Source organism: Myotis myotis, unplaced genomic scaffold (assembly GCF_014108235.1).
Source record: "Myotis myotis isolate mMyoMyo1 unplaced genomic scaffold, mMyoMyo1.p scaffold_m19_p_3, whole genome shotgun sequence".
NCBI classification, from domain to species: domain Eukaryota; kingdom Metazoa; phylum Chordata; class Mammalia; order Chiroptera; family Vespertilionidae; genus Myotis; species Myotis myotis.
The window spans coordinates 81,870,149-81,893,327 of NW_023416335.1; the positions used below are offsets into that span (position 1 = coordinate 81,870,149).

A 23,179-nucleotide genomic window follows, 5' to 3' on the forward strand; every position below is an offset into this window, starting at 1 on the left:
GAGAAACTAGCTGTGAACCATCTGTCCTCTGCCACCACCACTCCCACCGAACGTGGTCCTTTCTATAACTTGCCCTGTTTCTGAGGGCTCCCCGCCCCCTAGTCTTGGCCCAAGAATCTCAAGTCCCAATGTTTCCCTGAATACAGAGATATGGGAAGTTGATTTCAACAGAGCAATTGGAAACACAAAAGATCTCTTAATGCTGCAAAGTATTATTAGCTATCCAGCTGCAAAAATTATTCATTTATCCAACCTTCATTCCAAGATTTAATGCAATGTTTTCTCTATATAATATGGAGGGGGCTGGAGTATATAGCATGGAAAATCAATATTCTTGGGGTTTTGTACTTTAGGGGTCTACAAACTGGTTCAAGTTTGTAAAGTAGAATAAAAAAGTGGACTGAAAGTCAGAGAAAGACAAGTATCACATGATCTCACTCACATGTGGAATTTAATGAACAAAATAAACTGATGAACAAAATAGATCCAGAGACACAGAAGCATGGAACAGACTGTGGAATCTCAGAGGGAAGGTGGGGGCGGGTGGGGGAGGGGGAGGTGATCAACCAAAGAACTTGTATGCACATACGCATAACCCATGGACACAGACGTAGGGTAGTGAAGGCCCGGGGCAGGTGGGCCAAAAGGGGTCAATGGGAGAAAAAGGGGGACATATGAAATACTTTCAACAATAAAGATTTTTTTTTTAAAGCTGACTAAGCAAGAGAAAATAGGTTGGAAACAGCAAAGACAAGTGTCCAAAACATCATACATGTGGTGTCAACATTTTTGTCTAGTTGCTTTTTAGGAAAACATTGGCCTTTCAGGAAATTAACTATCCCACTCTGAAAAACCTGAGGAACAGTTATTAGTAAATAGCTCAAGACCAAAGCAGATCTCATAGTGATTACAGTATTATATTTTATCTATATGGATTATAAAGGAGAATATAAAAGTGAGACCCGTCAAGAGAGAAAAACTCAAGAGCTTTTCATTAAAAATAAAAGCAAACCAAACCATGTATGCAAAGGTAGTTCAAAATTTATTTATAAATTTGTTTAAAAGAGATTAAAAGATTTATTTTTGTCTTTTACTCATGTTTATACAGTGAATTAAGAAAGTAGGGATTAAAATCCAAAAAAGATGCCAAAGCTTCCCCAAACCTGATCTGAGAATTAGCTGCTTAGAGAGACAAGCATACAGCACCCACCCATAGCTCCCAGCAACCTGAAAGCATCAAATGATCCTCTCATTTTCTCTCTTATTAACATTGCTGTAATTATACTTCCAATAAGAGGCAAAACCAATTAGAAAAATACTGTAACATTTCACTGACAGTAGAGATTAAATATGAGTTCAATAATCAGCTCCTGCAAACACACATAAACAATGACAGGGAGACCCTGTCATCCCGGCGGCTCAGCTGTGTGGGTGGGCAGTTCAAGCCAAGGTAAAAGCACTGAAGGTGAATAAAACCAAGTTCTAAAAAAGCATCTCATGGCAGTTTTCAAGGTCAGTTGACAAAGGTCGGATGTAAGTAAACATTTCTCATAAATCCTGAAAGAAAAAGAAAACAAAATTACTACAAGCAGCAAAACAAAATTCAAAGCCTTTGTAACCCACAACAAAGTTCCTACGAAGAACACGCTTACTACATCAGGCTTAGGTGACTATTTGTTAATGATTTAAAGTCCCAATGAAATGACTTAATTTTAGAGTTCCATTCATCCAATTCACAAAATAGTCTCTGTCAACAATGTAATGGCTTGTTGAGTGATAGCTCATCGTCTGTGTTCTTAGAGATAGGCTAACATGGGTCCAAATAATAATGTTCACAAATATTGTCACCCACCTCCAGTTACAGCAAGGACAGGATTAATAGTGTGGAGCAGAGCAATTTAAATGGAAAAATATGGAGTATATTTGCATGGTATTAGGCAGTAGGAAGGTGACTTCTAAGAAGACATTGAGAAAGGGGATTGATTAAATGAGTCCCCTCCCTGCCAACTGTGTGCAAAGGTCAAGAAATCTCCACCAAGCCATCCAGAGAGTTGGACCAAGTTATAGCTGGGATTCAGACTAGCACTGTTCTAACACTCTGGGACACTAAAATCTCAGGTTGTCTCATAGGTCATGGCAAATATTTAACTGTCCTTGAAGGCAAAGGATTTAGAATTTTTATCATATTCAAAAGGGTCTCACCTGCTGGTATCAGAGAAAAGATCACTTGAAGTGTTTCTTTAAATGTCCCACCCTAGGTGTATCATGAATACTAATAGAGAACTCAAAAAAAAGTGCATTTCTTAATACAAGAGGAATTTTAAATTATCAAATAATAAATATATATTAAGTAATGTGAGAAGAATGTGATTTAAATTTTAAAATATTTCAAAATAAAGATCAATCTAATTGGTCTACCAACATACATTTATCAGAGGCCTACTGCTTAAGTGTCTATATCAGTGATAGTGAACCTATGACATGCGTGTGAGAGGTGACACGCGAACTCATTTTTTTTGTTGATTTTTCTTTGTTAAATGGCATTTAAATATATAAAATAAATATCAAAAATATAAGTCTTTGTTTTACTATGGTTGCAAATATCAAAAAATTTCTATATATGACACAGCACCAGAGTTAAGTTAGGGTTTTTCAAAATGCTGACACGTTGAGCTCAAAAGGTTCACCATCACTGGTCTATATGATGTTTCAAGAAACTATTTTTTCTTTCCTTGGTTCTCATCATATTTTCTGCCTTCTCCCTTTCCTTTTGTCTTTGTCTTTTTACTGGTTTCATTATTTCCTCCTCTCATTCCTCAGGGAAACTCAGTCATCATCTATAAACTTCTAAATAAGTAACACACTTTTAATATATTCTACATACTAACCATTTGTTGACTTTTTATTTAAAAACATATTCATTTCTGAGCTCTTATTTACTCTAAAAATTTGGATATATATTTTTTGTATTTCCTAGGCAGATAATTGTATCATCTGTGGTTTATTTATTTTCTTATTTTATTTTCCACAATTGCTCATAGCACCTTTATTTATACTAGTCAGCAACTGAAAAACCCATGTCCTCAAATGGGTGAATGGTTAAACAAACTGTGGTATATCCATATTATGGAACACTACTCACCAATAAAAAGTAATAAACTCTTGACACATGATAAAACTTTGGTGGATTTCCATGGAATTATTTCATATATATAATTTTTATTGATTTTAGAGAGGAAGGGAAAGGGATATAGAGAGAGAAACATCAATAATGAGAGAGAATACTGATAGGCTGCCTCCTGCATGTCCACTGGGGATCGAGCCTGCAACCCAGGCATGTGCTCTTGGCCAGAATCGAACCTGGAACCCTTCAGTCCACAGGCCAATGCTCTATCCAATGAGCGAAACTGGCTAGGGCTCCATGGAATTATTTCAAGTAAAAGAAAGCCAATCCCCAAATTTACATACTATATAATTCCATTTATATTAATATTTTTGAAATGATAAATTTTAGAAATGAAGACAGTCTTGTAGTTCCCAGTAGTTGCGTATGGGTACTCATTCTAAAAAAGGAGATAAGTGTGGTTATAAAATGCTAATATTGAGAAACACTATTGTGTTGATAGAATTGTTTAGAATCTTCCCTACTCTGGTGGATACAGGGACCTACATATGTGATAGAACTAAGTACATACACAGAGAGAGACACCCACAACAAAGTAAAACTGGGAAAATCTAAATAAGATCAATGGATATTATCAGTGTCAATATTCTGTATCATCTGTGATTTATAAACTTTTTTCAATCCTTAGTATGATATAAAAATATTATTGATATACTTTATTATAGATTTTTGGTGACTTACGGGTTAAAAATTTTTTTTTCATTCCTAGTTTTCTTGAAGTTTTTACCACAATAAGTATTGAAATTTATCAAATGCTTTCTCAGTAACTATTGATGTGATTGATTATATGGTGTTTTTTCTAATTTATGAGGTGAATTTTTGTTGTTTATTTTATTTTTATATTGTTTAGTTGTTTATGATAAGCTAAGTTTGCATTTTTTAATAAATTCAATTTGATAAGGGCATATTATCCCTTTTAAAAACTTCACTATTGAATCCATCAAAATTTTGTGATTTTTTTAAATCCATGTTTATAAGTGGAGACTGTTCTATCATTTATTTCTGTATAGTCTTTGCCAGAATTTGATTGAAAGTTACATTTACCTGCTTAATCGTTTTGGGGAATATTTCCTCCTTTTCATTTATCTGAAAAATCTTTTCAGACATTTGAAATCATCTGTTCCTAGAAAATTTAGTAGAACTGCTATAATATGTCTATTTTATGGGAAGACAGTAATAAATTAACCTACATAGTGTTTGCATCATTTTGAATTTGCACCAACAATGTGTGAGAGAACAGAATATATTGTCAATCTTTCATCTGGGGACGGGGAGAGTCGCCAAATAATAGATGAGAAATAGTATTACGGTTTAGTTCTTAATTTGTTTTCCCTTTATTATGATAAGTTCACTGAGTGCTTTAATTTCAAAGACTATGTTTTTTGTTCCTAAAAGTTGTTTTGTTCTTTTTTCAAATCTGCTTGGTTGGCATTGTCTCTTGTTTTGGCTCATTGTCTTAAATCCAACATTTATTTCATCAAATGTTTAATACATAGCTTTTTAAAATGCAATTTAGTATATCACATCATTTAGTTCGAAATCTTTGTTGTTTTGTTGACCCTCAATCACAGCCACCTGTTTCCTTGCGCATGTGGTAAGTTCTAGTCACTGTTTTATGTTTGGAATACAACCAAAGGGCCCTGCTCTGATGGCATATGGAACATAAATCACCACTGGGAGAGAGTAAGAGTAAATATCCAACAAAACATATAAATTAATGATGTTGGAAAATTATGTTAGAAATGACAGAATGCTATGGGAAAAAGGTGTAAAGGCACAGGTGGCAGCACTAAATAAACGAATAAAGAATCCTCACTGAGGTGGAATTCAAAAAATACTTGAAGGAGAACAATTAATATGGATACTTTGGAGAAGAGTGGAGCAGTAACAGCCAGTGTGAAGGCCATAAGGTGAGAGCACCAGGTCCCCAACTTTTCAAAGAACAGCAAGAAGGAAGCCTGCCTAGGAAGAATGAGGAAAGGCAGTGTAGGAGAGCCCCAGAGGGTAAAGTGGAGTCTAGATCATGTAGCACCTGGTAGGTTCTTGTAAGGACTTTGGCTTTTATTCCGAGATATTTGGAGAGTCTTGGGAGCCATTGGAGAGCTTTAAGCAGAAGAGTGACGGGATCTGATCTGTTTCAAAGGGGTCATTCTCATATAGAGAACAGACTCTAGATGGTGAAATGTGGAAGCAATGAAACCACCGAGAGACTATTTCAAGAATCTAGATGAGCATGGATAGAGGTTGGAAGCAGGACTATAGTGGTGAAAGTGGTGAGAAGCTGTTGGGTTGGATATATTTTGAAGGAAGATTCAAGAATATTTCCTGCTGTATCATCTGTGGGGGGGATATGAGAAATGGGCTGCATCACTATGCAAACAGAAAAAAGTGCCAATAGAACATTAAGGTAAAGGGATTAAATGTTAAGTTTTAGATATGTTAAGGTTGAAATATATATTAGATATGCAAGTAGAGATGTTGGGTAGATAAATGGATATACAAGACTAGAGTTTGAAGGAAGAGGTGTAGGCTGGAAATTAAAATTTGGGAATAATAAGCATGTAGTATGTGTAATATTATGAAAATAAATGAGGCCACCAAGATATTAAATAAACATAAAGTTCAGAAGGTGGTCCACAGTAGATCCCTGAGGCACTCCAATGGTGAGAGGACAAAAAAGATGCAAGAATTCAGCAAAGGAGAATGAAAGATTTGGCTGATGAAATAGGTAGGAACCCAGGAAAGCATAGGGTCCCAGAAGCCAAGTAAAGAAAGTTTCAAAAAGGAGGAAGTGATTCACCATGATGAATGATGCTGACAGGTCAAAAAATAAAGTTTGAGAAATAAACATTGAATTTTGCAATGTGGACATTGTTAATGACCATGACAAGAGCATTTTTGTTGGATTGGTAAAGTCTAAAACCTGATTAGAGTGGGTATAAGAGAAGTGGGAGGAGAGAAATTAGAGACAGCAATGATAGACACCTCTTAAAGTTTTGCTTTAAAGGGGAACAAAGAAATATCAAGAGGAAAGGTGTTAACAATATAATTTATTAATGTTTTATGCTGATGGAAATTTTTTGGTTGAGATGGAACACCTGATAACTGTCGCCCAGACAGTGGAGAAGACAGAAAGTGGTCCAAAGGAAGGGCAGGTGGAGTTAGAACTGGGAGCCTGAGGAAGTTCTCACCTTTCTGTCACATTTCTTTCAGATGTGGGAAGAGCCAATAACCATTTTGGACTTGGATATGCCTGCCCCACTGAAAAAACATCCATGTGCCCCAAGCGGGACTGGGGAACAAACCTGTAACCCAGGTACATGCCCTTGACTGGAATCAAAGGCACAACCCTTCCTCGTGGGTCGGCACTCCACCACTGAGCAACACTGACCAGGGTGTGCTCCTAGTTTTTTAATCAGTGAGGAACTTAAGCAAAGGTTCATAGCTCACTTACAGAAGGCCTATCAATAGTCATTGGTAAGCCCAATGCTTATTCTCTTAGCAGCAGCCCATGCAGTATTAATTTACTTTCCCATCATCTTCCCCTCAATCTCAGCTATTTTTCTAGGTTCTTTCTAAATTTGGGGAATGGTTGAGTAGAGGAGAAAATCTGCAGCAAGTTTCTAAGTCCTATCCAAAATCTGAGTTTCAATCACGTTTCATAACATAAATTCCATGAACGTGGATAATGTCTTAAACTCACTGTGCCCCATTTTCCACATGATTCCTCCTCACATATTTGTAGAAGTCAATAATTTATAAATTGCAACACATGATGCAAAAACAGTGTGTTTAGATTATTTTCTCTCTTCCATATTACCTCTTTTCTGAATGCTACAGTGATACACATGAGCATACATTATGGGTAAATAGATACAACCATTATGCATTCTCTGCAAATTTGCCTGATTTCAGCTCTCTTCACTATATATACGTTTGTGAAATCTATCTATCAATTTTAACTACTAGATGCTTTTTAAGAAAACATGTGTGTAACATTCCTAACAGCTTATCTTTTCAAAATGATCTTTTGTCCATCAGGTATTCATTAAAGAGGGATCTTCTCTAGAGTTTCCAAGTCAGCAAGTGTGCTGGGCTGCATATCTGGCGCTTGGGCCAGATGGGGCGCTCTCTGCTTTCTGTTCCTAAAACACATAGATAGGAATGTGCTGACATCAGGCCAGGCCTTGAGATATGGTCTCATGGCCCCTTCCCAGCATGCTGTGCTCTCTGTTCCTAGAACACATAGATAGGAAGGTAATCACTGTAATGATGCTGTACTGTGTCGGGAACTAAGGTTTTGTAACTTTGTGGTTTTTGCAGATAAAAACGCTGTAACTCCTGCAGTTAGCGCTGCAGTTCAGCCTCTGCTTTGGCAGGGTGCTGTAACTGTAGTCGCTGGCCAGCTTAATAAAGGCTCCTAAATTTTGATCTGAGTCCTGGTGGTCGTCTCCTCAGGTCACCCCATTACAGCAAGCACTTGATTATTTTGCTGTATTTTACCAGTTTAAAGATTTCTATCTGTTCCTTTAAAAACAAAAAATAGATACATATGTACCTGGGCTTCGATTAAATTGTACTTGTTAAGCTTAGTGTAGTTAGTTTTGGTTCTATACACATTGTAAACCCCATAAACATATGCAGTCCAGCATTCCAAAGTCCTGGTGCTGGTTTAATAATATATGGTGCACACAAAACACATTAAATACGTATTACAAGTGGCAAGGTTTTCTTCACAGAAATCTATAGGGACATTTCATTTGCAAAAAGTGCCTTTTGCTGTAGGGTTTTTAAAAACATCATTTTACAGTGAAAAAATAAACTTTAGTTTCTTTGATATGCTAGTTTCACTGAAAAAACTGTATTACTGGAGAATGCTTACTATTTGTATAACCATATTTCAGTTAAAATCTTCCTGAGACAAAAAGTTCATTTGTTTGTGTTGTGGGTCTGGGCCAGGGGTGATAAAAAGCCTGAAGTCCAGGCAATCAGGGTGAGAACAAGGCAGGTGTCATTTTTTATTGTAATTGGCCAGAGCTGAAGTCAGGACTTTCTCCCTCTCTCGGAGGCTATTGTGGAATTTGCAGCAATCACCCTGGCTGACTGCCCATCACACAGCTGAACAGTGCACAAAAAAATATCTGGGGAGAAGGCCACAGCATATTTTTAAAATTCTCATTGTTTTTATCCTTCAAATTTGAAAGATATTTTTAAAGAGAAAACGAAAAACTCACCCAGCTGTTACCACCATTCATATTCCAATAGTCTCCAAAGTGCTCCAGGCCACCTGGTTGACTTCTGCCTTGGAGTCGGTCCAGAAAAGCATTATTTACCCTTTAAAACAATGAAAAATGTGTGTAAGTAAAAAGCCTGCTGCAGGGTTGAGCGATTTTTGAGAGCCTATTGTGCTGTATGACTGCCTATGGGGATTGCTTCCTCCCTTCAGCTTAGAAGAAATCTACAGAAACTTCTTTTCACATTAACCACATGCCATGCTGTTAACAGCCCTTTGCTGGACCTGGTGCCAGTTGTGGCTCAGGCCAGAGGGACACAGTTCTTAATTTCAGTTTCACTGGTCCATCTTCTACCAGTTCATCAAGATCTTTCTTGGCCCCAGAGACTGGGGAAAGATAGAACTCACAAAAACTAAAACATGAAGAGAAATCAAAAATACCTCTGTGACACAGTTGTTGCAAGAAAGACATCCCTCCCATGTGCCCTTACCCCATTGTCAGTCTTGCTAACGTAAATCCCACAAGTGAAAAATAGAAGAAAAATGGGACAAGTATATGGGAAAGGGGGAACCCGAACTTTCAAGAGGGAATGGGTACATCTTTCACTGATGTTCAGACATGCTTGCAGCAACCAATTCCAGAAATTAAATTTAACACATAGGAAGCAAAATCATGAAGAAAGGCAAGTAGTTTCCATAAAGGTCAGAATATAAGTTAACTGTAGGGTAATAGTTATATTCTATTTCTAGAGCTGGTTACCTGGTTGTTCACTTTACAAATAATCATTCTAAATATTTGTTTCATGGGCTTGGATATTCCTGCTCTACTAAAAAATGTAATTAACAAAATTTTTAATTAGAAAAAAAGTAAATTAAAGACAACATCCTGTTCTGAGTTGCCTTGGTATGGATGAGTTGAATCAGGGAGGTGATGGCTGGAGAAACATTGTGACAGGTACCCTTGTCAGCAAATTACTGAGGAATAGTGTCATTAAGACTATAAGCTTCTTGTAAGCAACACAATGCCTGGTGCATAGCAGCTACTCAATACACATTTATGGGAGGAAAGGCAGATTGGCCCATCACAATAACCTCCTTTTCCATCATGAAGATTAGGAGAATGTGGACATGGTGGGTGCTGTAAGTCCATGACTGTGGGAGGTTTGGAAACTTTGAAGATGATGACTGCTGGGTGGCAAAGTCAGAGGCTGGGCTCTTGGGGTAGGTGGGAGAGGGTTACTTGTCTGTGCTTGCTCAGGGCTAACTAGCTAAAATGCCAACTGCATGTTGACCCAGTTGGATCTCTGGATTATTAGGTTGCTTTTTTCTCAACAACTTCAAGTCCCACCAAGCACTGGTTATATCTTAGTTATTAGAAAAGTTTTTTTCTTTTCACCATAATATCTACCCAAGTCATATTCTGGAAAGCCTGGCTCACTGCAGAGCTCAAGTTTAAATCACCTTTACAGGACCTCTCAGCACGCAGATCGAACAGTATCTTACTGAGCTGGAGACAAGCATATTAAGAAAATGAAAGCTTCCCCTGCTCTCCTTTAAACAATACAACCAATGGTATTCTGGCCTGCACAGGCACCTAGGATTGTTTTTATCCAGTCTTTTTGCCAGTAACAAAGATGGGCTTTCTGTCAACATCCCCATCCCACCCCATATCCAAACCACTAGAAGGACTGTTGGCTCTACCCACTAAACACATCCAGAATTCACCCATTTCTTCCATGACCACCATTCTAGTCCAAACCACTATCCTCTCTCACCCTGCTTCTGCTTCTACTCCTGCCCTCTGTGATCCATTCTCCATATAACCAGCTTACTAAATCATAAAAGGGATCATGCCTTCCTTTTGCTTAAAACCCTCCTGTGACTTTCCATTAGTCTTAAAATAAAATCACTGGCTTACAAAATCTTGTGTCTTCTGGCTCCTGCCTATGTTTTCTACCCTATTTTATATTATTCTTTTCCAGTGATTGGGGACTCAAAAAGTCCAACCTCATTCCTCCTTTAGGACCTTTGCATTTGCTCCTATGCCTGAATATGGGGCACCCATATGTTTTGTCTCTGCATGACTAGCTCTTGTCCTATGATGTCACCTCTCTTTTGAGGAATTATCACCTCCAATCTCTCCAACATCACACTATGGTGTGGTCCTCATGGTATGCATCATTGTGTAAAGTAATCTTACTGTTAAATTGTTGACTTCTATTTATTTCCTCCAGATTGTAGTTTCCAAACAGTCAGGGACCTCTGCCTTGCTTAGTCTATTCCCAGTGCTGAGAACAAAGCTTTCACATGCTCTAATATGTTAAAGGTAAATGAATAATTTATCCAGGTGCATGGTCCTCATCTATGCCTGCTTCTGTGGCTGCAGCTGCATCATGAAACTACCAATGGTGGTGAAGGCAGGCTGCAAAACTGCTCACTGTCCACTGCTCTCACTTCATTCAAGCACTGTGCAGACTGATGGCTTGTCATCAATGCAAAGTGATGCAATTGAGCACCTGTTACTAGGACAGCAGAGGCAGTCAACCAGAAATCACGGGTGGTAAAGATATTATTTTTCTCAATTTCTATTGAGATTTCAAATAGGAAAAAAAAAGTACCAGTATATATTTTTATTTACTAATGTTAGAAAGTGCATACATTTTATTGCTCTCAAACTCATGCTCTAGATTTTCTTCTCAGGGTTAATTTTGATAAAAAAAAAATGTTATTCAAGGATGGTTCAAGTTTCAATAAATCAATTCAGTTCATTCCAGTTTTCAGCTTACAGTCCAGTTCCTTTCAAGTCCTTGACCTCCATGGTCTCCATCTTTTCTCTCTGGAGTTTAAACTTCCCTCTCTTACTCAAAAAGTTACACCGAATCAGATGCAGGTACGTGCACTCAAGCCCAATCATGACAGGATTCATTGAAAGCCTGTGAGGAATCTCAGAAGCTTTCTATTATTAAAGTCAGGCCTGAGTTTTGGCTTTTTTGTGAACTTCTAAACAGTAGAAAGCACATTGTCTTTTTTACTCTAATAGAATGAATGCCCATGGAGAAAAGCTAACATGTCCCCTCCACAGAGACCATGCAGCTTGTGTTGCTGTCCGCAGCAGGAATGAGCACAGCTATTTTATTCATAAAGACATTACTAAATGAGTATTTTCATATGATAACATGGAAAAGCTCACCATAAACTCTAAAAGACAAAATTTAATATCAACTATTTTCAGAAATTGATTCAGAATATTTTAAAAATGTGGTTGAAGACTCAATCAATTATTTCTAAACTGATTATTAAGTTTATTATTCAGAGATATGTCTTCATGTATTGAATTTAGACCCACACTTAACTAGAACCAATTGAAAGAGAAAATAAGATGTAGAAAATGAATATCCCCCAATATTTAAGTAGTTAGCGGTATGGAACTAAATCTAAAGAATGAGGATCAAGGTTCTGATAACAAAAAAGAAAAAAAAAAGTAATCCTTTCCACCTCTAATCAAATAACTTGCATTTTTACTGGATGCCTATTGAAGATTAATTTCTTAGCAACAGCATTTATTAATGTGACATACTGCTATCTTTAAGATGCTTAAAGCTTTACAACCCAATTAATCCTCAAAAATCCAAAAAAATAACTGGTTATACTAACAACTGGTGTTATATAATATCAGCTTTTTTAATAGAAAGATGTTTAAAGAGAAAAATGAGATTAACCTATAAAAGACTAAACTAATTTGTGGCCTATTTTATAAAAATAGGCAGCAGTAATGGTGTCCCCTTTCCCAACAAAATAGTCTAACCAATATATCAGAGTTTTGATGTCTTATTATAAGCAGAGGAGAATGCATGGATTCACATTTGACATTTTACAATTATTTTGACTGTATGACAGAAGCAACATAATCCAGTCAAAAGGATAGGCGCACCATCCACAGTGGCTACAGTATTGGAAGCTTCTATTAATACCTTTTAAAGTCTCATTTACAAAATGAAACTGCCACAGTTAAAAATACACCTAGTGGTAGGGGGAATTTAAACATATAAAAGAAGCTACTAAGTTTCAAAAGAAGAATTTACTCCTTTAAATCATGAGAGCCTTTGCATTAAATTATTCCAAGACACTCAAGCTCATTGCAATAAACTCCAATAACCCAAGTGCCCCTCAGGAAAATCCTAACACAATAATGACAGATATGGTGGCTATTAACACTGTCCCAACACCAACATGATATTTTAATGGGTACTGTATAGAGAATACCTACACTATTAAAAAGTCCTTACTGGTTCTATTTTAAGTTTTTTTCTAATATGGTAGTCAATATAAAATCAGTTTATGGCAGTTTTTGTCCAAGCTTTTGTATTCAAGGATGGGTATTTCACCATCAATACTACTAATGGCCATGCATCATCTAAAAAAATATACTTTCTTCCATGGCAAGCAAATGAAATATAATCTAAATAAACATATAGCTTGAGAGCACAATTCAGCTTTCTAGTGTAAATGTATGCCACCTATCCAGAAAAAAAAAAGGGTATTGTATGTGTACGTACACAAATGTGTAGCAGCTGTCATCCTCACATAAAAGATAATATGCATTTCAAAACTGCATTCAATATTACTATAGTGCTGGCCTAAAACATTGCAAGCAATTTATAGGTAATGTTTTTAACCAAAGATGCTACGCTATGAGCCATTTATACCTCCTGTGCTCATCCTGCTGGGTTCTGATTCTTTCTTCCTCCTGTTGTTGTCGCTTAAATTCCAGTAATTCACTCTAGGAACAAGAAAAGTTTTAAAATACGGTTTTCAATTCACTTGGTTACACAGAAGACAGCCAAATCAATTACATGTTTAACCTTAGCAGATGCAATATTTCATTTTTGAAACTTTTATTTAAGTACCATTTCCATGTGAAAGTATTTTCTTATATGACTAGGTAGCAAAAAATAATTATGCTTTAATCAAACAATAGCTCTCCAAGTATAAAATAGTGAGATTAAAAAGCCAAATGTGCATGGTCGAGATATTAGATCAAGATATTACAACACACACAGAGGGAATCACAATGTGAGTCAAACTTACCTGTGTCTTACAAAGTAAAAGAAATCAATTTTTTTCCTTAAATAATGCCATACAATACTATTTATTGGTCATTTCTCTAGCATTTCTTTCCCAACAAATCTGAAGGAACTTACAAATAAATATTGGATTCAATTCTATAGTGCAATTCCATTAGTAAAATGTTTTCCATCCTAGAGAATAATCACTCAACCTATCATTGATAAGTTACTTCTAATATTAGAACTTTGAACTTTCTGCAGGAGATACTGTGCTTTGAAAAGGAGATCACCTTACTACAACTTAATCTCTAGCTTCTGACATTCTGATTATCCTCTTGCAAGAGGTACAATTTCCAAACTCAGTTATTATGTTTACAGTATTAATCCAAAGAACTAGGTGCCAGGGTTTCTCTAATACTCAACTACCTACCTCGAGGTAGACTGAGTTTTAACCTCATTTCAAAGAAAAAGGCACAGGGAAGGATTATAAGCTCCTGTCCTATGTTAGTGCCTGAGCCAGAGAGATTGTCTGGTATAGAAAATACTGCCATGTTTTCATAAACATATACCAACACGTATTTTTTAACCTCCAAATTTCCTTGATGAAAAATATATAATAAGTTCAAAGTCCAAATTTACATTTTTTTAAAACTTTATTCAAAGATCTTCCAACATTCTATAGCTCCCAAAATAAAAAAAACTGGTTTCTTATATGGTGATATTACAAATACATTACTCATCAATCCTTAAAGTAGATTATTTAATTCTAATTCCAATATATCACCAACAATAAGGGAAAATTAAAGAGTTTTCTAAATAATTGAATGATATTCATTCAACCATTCCACACACATTCACGAAATACCAAATGCCAACTCTTGTACTTGGGAGACTTACTTTTACACAGTAGCTTAAAGACGCTTTCATCTTAATTTCTGTCACTATAATATATGTACATAGTTTTAAAAGTCTGCCAGGTTACAGTACTACTACAGTCCTCACCTGGCCCCCACAATCACTTCAGTACTGTGGATGGTTTCATGTTCAATTACCTCTTTAATCGCATGCATATTCTTCTATCTCTTATTTTTCAATTGTATTATCTTTTGAATTCCTACTATGGAGGAAGATTTATGGCTCTATTACTACCTCCATCCGAACCCCAACTTTCCCTCCCAGTACATCACCATACTCCTTCTCACCCTTACAATTCTTTCTCTATATATTTTTTTAACTTACAATGTGGTGGGAGGAGCTCCTCTTTTAGACATTCAATTCACCCTCCTCTTTTCAATGCCAGCCATCAGAGGTGCCAGGTGCCTATAATTCCTGACTTGCCTTGGGATTACTTCTTGCAAATGAGTTCTGACTTTTCCTTCTCTAGGTTTCAGCTTCCAAAATTGCTGATATCTTTTCTTTATGGCAGTCTCCTGAACTGCTTGTTCTTATTGGCTTATGCCTTTCTTTCTTATCCTCACCAGAGGATGTTTATTGATTTGAGGTAGGAGGTGAGAGAGGGAATCATCGATGTGAGAGAAAAACATCTATTGGTTGCACACACCCCACCATAGATCAAACCAGCAACCTAGGTATGTGCCCTGACGGGGAATTAAGCCCACAACCTTTTCCCTGTACTGGAAGATGTGTCAATCAACCCAGCCACGTGAGGCTCAGTGACTCAGTTACTATTTTAGATAGAGGCTCAAGAAAGGTCTAAGGAGGTGGCTAAAGACCCCATATGAACCAGTAAGAGCCAAAGGATAGGAAGAAGCAGTTCACAGCCCTGGATGGTGTGGCTCAATTGGTGGTCCCAGCCACCAGAAGGTCACAGGTTCAATTCCTGGTCAGGACACATACCTAGGTTTCAGGTTGTTCCTTGGTTGGAGGTGTGTGCCAGAAGCAACCTCTCTCTCTCTCTCTCTCTCTCTCTCTCTCTCTCTCTCTCTCTCTCCCTCCATTTCTCTCTCCCCTTTCCTCCATCTAAAATCAAATTTTAAAAAAATTTAAAGCAGTTCAGCTTGGCCAGTATGTCTCAGTGGTTGATCATTGACCTATGAACCAGCAGGTTAGTGCACATGTCCCAGTTGCTGGCTCAATCCCCAGTAGGAGACATGTAGAAGGCAGCTAATCAATGATTCTTACCACTGATGTTTCTGTCTCCCTCTCCCTCTCCCTCTCCCTTCCTCTCTGATAATCAGGTACATTCAAGCACTTTGGGGGAGTATCTAAGGTAGTAAAAACTAATTTAGTTTTTGGAGGACAATATAGCAATAACATCAACATGTAAAATGTACACATCCTTTGAAGAAGTGTTCAAAGATGTCTGTATAAAGACCATCACAGTTGTACTACTAAAATAGTAAAAATTCAAGTACAAGTCATAATACCCATTAATAAGGAACTGGTGCAATAACTTAGACCATCCACACACTGGGATACTATGCATCGGTTATAAAAATAAGGTAGATGGAGAGAGAGGAGGCAGCAATAGAGACATATAAATAATATACAATATATTAAATGATAAAAGATAGATTCGGAGCAGCTTTCGTGGGATTGTTTTATGTAAACAGAAAAGATACACATAAATCCATTTCAAGTTTAATGTTGGTATGCATATTTAAAACATTTTTATGGGAAAACACACCTAACATATTAACTGGAATTACCACTGGGGAAAGAAACATGGAAGGTAGATGGGTAGGGTAGGAAATTTAAACATCATATATCATTTTATCTCTTGAAACCACATGAATATAGTAGTTCCTCATACTATCAACAGAGGTTTATCTGTGTGGGACACCATTTCTGTTTCTTTATGCTTTCCTTTGTTTAAAAATCCTAACAAGGATTGTTTTTAATACTTAAAGATGCAAAAGAGCAAAGCACTGCATTATGATGCTAAGAACTGTCAGGGAGGAAAAAAGAGGACGGGAGAGAGAAGCATGCAGTAGTGCCCTCTGACAGAGGCCAAGGGCGGGTGCCGGGAAAACACCCAGGGCAGGAGAGAAATGCGGATGGGGAGCTGATGCGTCCTCGTCATGCAAGAACATGGCTCCAGATGGCAGAAGGAGAAGCTGTGGATCTGCTGCACTCAGGATTATTAATCTACAACTAGCAAAGCACATTTACTAGGGACAGGGTGGCTTTTGTTTGGTACCATGAAGGATAATTTCAACTAATGGATTTGTTCTGCTGAATTGCCTCTACAGATGCATTCACATGCCTTATGAGCATATTTCTGGTTCATTTACTGGATTCACATACAGAACTGCACTACCTGGTTGGACAGATACAAAATAAGTTGTTTCTGTTCCAAGGACTGAGCTTTGGACATTAAGAAAATCAAAATGCTCTGAGCAGGAGGGACATGACATACAGCATCCGAGACACTGTCAAGTCCTTTCCCATTCTACACACACTTGATAAGCACCAGTCATTTTCAGACACCTAGGTTCATGCTAAAGGTACAGATGCAAATACACACAACTCCACCCTGAAGGAAATCAGTTTAGTGAGGGAAACGGACCCAGAAACAACCACGATATAAGACAGAAAGAAATGCATTGCTGAACACAATTTCAAGCAGTGTGACACAGGAATATGAAGGAAGACAAACAAGAGAAATAAGGAGCAAATGTTTTTGGGTGTTGCTTGATATTTTAAGTGTGCCCCTGAAGACTTCCAGAAGAAAGAGAGTCTTCTCACTGCTCTACACAACTCCCTACCTTCAGAAGGGGTGCCACTCAAAGAGAGTACTTAATTTGATAAACAGAATATCATCCTGGAGATGCCAAACACCGACCTTCCTGTAAACATTGGCCAGTAGTATGTGGTAAATGAGGACAACACTGCAACTGTTGCTGCTGCCTGTGTGTGCCCCGCGGGGACTGCCCTCGCCAGAGGAAAGGCGGCTGTGCAGGGGAGCTGCAGGTGGGCACCAAGAGTCAGTGCTGGGGCCCCAGCTGACAGCAAGAAGTAAAGGGGTCACCATTTCCTGCTAGAAGTTGTAGAAATCGCTTCTGTGTTCCCATTTACCCAAAGGTTAAATATACAACAGACAGGTGTGTGCAGGGCTGGACGCTTGAGAAACCAGATGAGGCTAGCTAGAGTGAAAGGCATGCTCCACAGCAAGGCTGTGGTGCAATAATTGAAGACCAGGATAGGGTCATTTTACAATTATGTCTGAATCCCAGCGAGGCGTGTTCTGATATGGTTCAGCTTGATGCTTTATGTAAGCATTAAAGTGTCATCACCCGGGAAGGACACGCTTCTCCCAGGAGAGGATGTCCTCTCAACTCTACAAGGGGAAAAGGACAGTGGAGACAGGGAGTTAAAGAACTCCTCCTTTGAATATTTTGTTGTTGTTTTTTAAATAGAGGAGAGTTTTGAGGGGAGAGGAGACAGTTTAGAGAAGTCTAGGTTCTGCTGCTCCCCACAGTAATGCCTTCACCCAGAAGGACAAAGGTGTCCTTGGCTATGAGAAAAATTAGAAACTACCCTCCAAACTGAGAAAATCTACCAAATCAAAGAAAATAAATACTAATGGGTAAAGTAGGAGAGTCAAAATTAGCATCTATAATATACTAGAGGCCCAGTACACAACATTCATACCCTGGGGGAGAGGGGTCCCTCAGCCGGGCCTGCACCCTCTCATGGTCCAGGACCCCTCGGGAGATGTCCACCTACCAGCTTAGGCCCACTCCCCCAGGGGGCGGAAGAGGCTGGCTTCTGTCTGAGCGGTGCTCCCCCTGTGGGAACACACTGACCACCAGGGGACAGCTCCTGTGTTGAGAGTCTGCCCTCTGGTGATTAGTGAGCATATAGCAACCGATCATTCTGCTGTTCTGTCAATTTGCATATTAGCCTTTTATTATATAGGACTAGAGGCCTGGTGCACAAAAATTTGTGCACTGGCGAGGAGGGGGGTGGGAGGTGTCCTTCAGCCCCACTTGTGCCCTATCACAGTCTGGGAACCCTCGGGAGAGAACCACCTGCTGGCTTAGGCCTGCTCCCCGGGTGGCAGATGGCAGGCCCGATCCCTCGGTGCCTGCCCCGCCTCCCCGGGTCGCGCACATGGCAGGGAAAATGTATAAAGTATAAGAACTATAAAAGAAAACAGTAATCACTCATTAAAAACTCTCTACCCAGAGATAAGCTCTTTAACATGTCATCAAATTTCCTTTATGTCTTAATTTATACACATAGATTATACTTTACCATCACTTCAGGTCATATCTACAGAGCTACCATGTGCTAGGCATTAGTAGAAATTCTATACATACTTTCTCTCATATAACTCTAGAAGTGATGTCATGAGGTAATAACATCACTATCAGACATACAAATGAAGCTTAGAGAAGAAGTAATTTACACCAGTTCAGTAAGAAGAGGTAGATTTCCAAACTCCCTCAGAATTTTTATTTTATTTTTTCATTTTAATATAGGTGGGCATGTTCCCATGTCACTAAAACATGGCATTAATTGCTGCACAATATTCCACATGTCATCTTCAAATCCTCTATTGCTGACCAAATGGTTTCAAACTTTCCATTTACTATCATTTTAAAAAATAAACCACCTTGTACATGCATCTTATGTGATACCTCATTATTTCCTCAGAATAAACATACATCTTTAAGATCTAATACTTTTAGGAAATGCTTCAGAATTTGATGTTGTCAAAAAGCCCTTCAGTTCACCTCTCACCAGAAGCAGTACAGGGAAGTGTGAAATACTTTAATAGCTAATCATGTCAGGTCTGTTCGCCCCAGCAAACACACAAATTATTATCCATATTTTTCAAAAGCCTCTTGTTTATAATCTCATGATTATTCTCCCAGTTGAAATGCAGAAAGATTTTTTCAAATTGCCTCAAATTCCATTGAAATTTTTATTGGATTTGCATTAAACTCACAAGTTAATTTGGATAGAACTGCAGTAATTACAATATTGAATTGTACCACTCTGGTGCATCATCCATCTCTACTTTATTCAAATTGACAGTCATGGATTGCAGGAAACTTCAGGGGTTTTGTTTTCTTTTGTTTTAGGCAAATTTTTACATAGTGGCTTTTTCATGAGCTCTTTCTATCCCATTATAGTGTCTAATTAATTTTTTTAATTAAATCTTTATTGTTCAGATTATTACATTTGTTCCTCTTTTCCCCCCCATAACTCCCCTCCTCCCAATTCCCACCCCACCCTCCGCCCTCACTCCCCACCCACTGTCCTCATCCATAGGTGCACGATTTTTGTCCAGTCTCTTCCCACATCCCTCACACCTCTTTCTCCCCCAAGAATAGTCAATCCATTCCCTTTCTATGTCCCTGATTCTATTATAATCACCAGTTCATTCTGTTCATCAGATTATTTATTCACTTGATTCTTAGATTCACTTATTGATAGATGCGTATTTGTTGTTCATAATTTGTATCTTTACCTTTTTCTTCTTCTTCCTCTTCTTAAAGGATACCTTTCAGCATTTCATATAATACTGGTTTGGTGGTGATGAACTCCTTTAGCTTTTCCTTATCTGTGAAGCTCTTTATCTGACCTTCAATTCTGAATGATAGCTTTGCTGGATAAAGTAATCTTGGTTGTAGGTTCTTGGCATTCATCACTTTGAATATTTCTTGCCACTCCCTTCTGGCCTGCAAAGTTTCTGTTGAGAAATCAGCTGACAGTCGTATGGGTATTCCCTTGTAGGTAACTGACTTTCTTTCTCTTGCTGCTTTTAAGATTCTCTCTTTGTCTTTTGCTCTTGGCATTTTAATGATGATGTGTCTTGGTGTGGTCCTCTTTGGATTCCTTTTGTTTGGGGTTCTCTGCGCTTCCTAGACTTGTAAGTCTATTTCTTTCACCAGGTAGGGGAAGTTTTCTGTCATTATTTCTTCAAATAGGTTTTCAATATCTTGCTCTCTCTCATCTTCTGGCACCCCTATAATTCGGATGTTGGTACACTTGAAGCTGTCCCAGAGGCTCCTTATACTATCTTCGTATTTTCGGATTCTTTTTTCATTTTGCTTTTCTGGTTGGGTGTTTTTTTGCTTCCTTGTATTTCAAATCTTTGACTTGAATCTTGTGATCCTCTGGTCTGCTGTTGGGAGTCTGTACAATATTCTTTATTTCAGTCAGTGTATGCTTAATTTCTAGTTGGTCCTTTATCACAACATCGAGGGTCTCATTAGATTTCTTCTACATCTCATTAAGTTTATCAGCAGTCTTTAGAAGATTCTTGAAAGACCTCAAAAGTGTGGTTTTGAATTCTATATCCAGCAGCCTGCTTTCCTCCATTTCTGTCATTTGTGTCCTGTTTCTTTGTCTCGGCATTTTTTATGCTTTGCTGTGTCGATAGAGTGGCTTTCTGTGCTAAATGTCCCAATTACCTGAGGTAGACACTCTTGGTGCACCCCCTTGTGGTCTTTGTGTGCAGTTTTGTTGTAGCTAAGCCTTTATTGTTGTAGGTAACACTGGGAGGGATTTGACCTCCAGGCCAATTGACTGTGAGAATCAGCTGTGTCTGCAGTGGGAGAACTGTCCTGGATCTCTAGGGCGGCGCTAATCTAGCCTCTGCCTGAGGCTAACCAGCAAATGCCTGCCTGCAAGGCTTGGGCAGGGCGGGTCCCAGGGGATCAACAGGGTGGGCGGAGCAAGCAGTTATGGCTGCTCTCAGCCCCGTCCCCAGAGGCTCTGCCTCTCAGTGTTCCAGCAACCGCTGCAAGTACCTTGGAGAGAAAGCTGCCCTCGAGTTCCGACCAATGCCAGACAGTCCTGCTTCCCACGTTTGAGTCAGGGTCCCCAGAGACTCACCCGGAACTGGAGCCCAGAGCCTGAGACTCCCTCCCAATTGAAACAGACAACCGCGCCCTCAGCCGCCAGCCCGCTCCGCACGCACCTTCGCATCTTAGTATTTTACTTCCATATTGCGCCTCCTCTGAGTCTCGGTATGCTTTTCTCTTTCCCTCTAGTTGTAGAATTTCCCCTCAGCCAGCCTTCCTGTGGTTCTGGGTGATGTCCGTTCCACCTTTTAGTTGTATTTTTGAAGTGGTTGTGCAAGGCAGCAATCTCCAGTGTTTACCTATGCTGCCATCTTGGTTTCTCCTGTCTAATTAATTTTTGCTGATATGTGAGAAAGTTGTTGATTTTTGTATATATATTTTATAACCAACTCCTGCTTATTTAACTCCATTTGTTCTAATCACTTTTCAGTTGATTCTCTTGGATTGTGCAAGCAAATGGCTCTCATCTATAGATAACTATACTTAGTTCCAATAACTAGAAAAGCTCCTTTATAATTTGTATCTTATCAAGTTGGCTAAAACATTTCCTCAACTTTGTTCCATTTTATATTAAGAGATTTTTTTTTTAGCTGAAAAGAGTTTTTTCGTCAAATAATTTTGAGAGTTTGAATTTCCAGAACAATACTGGCTGTGCGGAGGGGCTGCAGTTAGTCTTGTGTTGTCCACTGTTCTAGTTTCACCACTTAGTCCACTGTTGGTTATTGGATTGGAAGACTATATGAATGCTAAGAAATGTTTTTATTCCTAATTCACTAGTTTTTTTAAATTGATAGTACAGGTTAAAATTTATCAAAATCCTATTTAACAATTAAAGAGGTAGTCAAATACTTTTTTCTCTCATGACCTATCTTATTGAAATAAGATATAAAAAGTTAGTGATCTTTGCATTCCTAGAATAAACCTTACTTTACTCTGATAAATTAAGAGAAAAGTACCATTAATTAATTTTTTTATGTTATTCTCTATAAGTTTCTCCCTTTATCTGGTTGTGACATCATGGGGATGATAGCTAAATAATATTGATTCTAAATTATTTTGTCTTTTCCTCCCCATAAAACAATTTGTAAAGCATAGGAAAAAAATCTGTTCCTTGTAAATTCCAATGAACTTGACTGTAAAATGACCCAAGTTTAGCTTGTTAGGGAAACGTAATTCTCAGAAAACTTTAGAAATTACTTGCATTTTTATTTGTTTTTATATATTATAATTATTTGAGTTATTTTAGAGTTTTATATGTTCTTATAAAATAATTTACTTAATTCACATATTTAACTTGTTAGCATAGTATTATCTATAGTCATATAGAGTTAAATATTTTATAAATCTATGGTTTCAGTCCCTCATTTCTAATGTTGTGTATTTGCATTTTTATTAATCTCTTATTAATTAGAATTGCCAGTGACTTGCTCATTTTGTTGACCTTATCAAAAAACAAACTGTTGGATTTTTATAACAGCTGTTTCTTGAAGTTTTGTTATTAATTTCTGTTCTTATCTTAATTACTTCTTTCAGTAACTGTTTGTTGTTCCTGTTCTAAATTATTGGACTGGATATTTAATCCATTTCTTTTTTTAGTACTGATTTGATTTAAAATTATGATCTTTCTGAATACAATGTCTCAGACTACAGCTTTGCACACATTCTTCATAAGGTGCCCTCACAATAATTTGTTATGAGTTCTTTAATATTTTTTATTTTTTGGCTTATTTATATTTTTCAAATGACTATATAAAATCAATAACCATGCAAAAACCAGTGAGTGGAATCAGCCTACCAGAAGTTTTTTTTTAATCTCTGAAAGATAGGAGACAGGCCAAACTGTACCAAGAAACAAATATGTGGGATAAACTGCTGCTGAATTAGCAGTGCTTCCAAATGAGCTCCAAATGATGTG

At 37.8% G+C, this 23,179-nt stretch overlaps 1 protein-coding gene across 2 annotated transcripts in view; it reads right to left on the reverse strand.

Moving 5' to 3' along the window:
• Positions 1-1,023: 1,023 nt before the first annotated feature.
• The window catches only part of EPSTI1 (epithelial stromal interaction 1), a 117,627-nt gene continuing 95,471 nt past the window's right edge, over positions 1,024-23,179 (reverse strand). For both annotated transcript variants that reach the window (XM_036300915.1, XM_036300916.1), the window contains 3 exons: positions 13,124-13,197; positions 8,419-8,518; positions 1,024-1,557 (listed from right to left, as the gene is read on the reverse strand). In XM_036300915.1, coding sequence (XP_036156808.1) covers positions 1,549-1,557; positions 8,419-8,518; positions 13,124-13,197 — 183 coding nt within the window. In that variant the 3' untranslated portion in view covers positions 1,024-1,548. The remainder of the gene's footprint in view (positions 1,558-8,418; positions 8,519-13,123; positions 13,198-23,179) is intronic.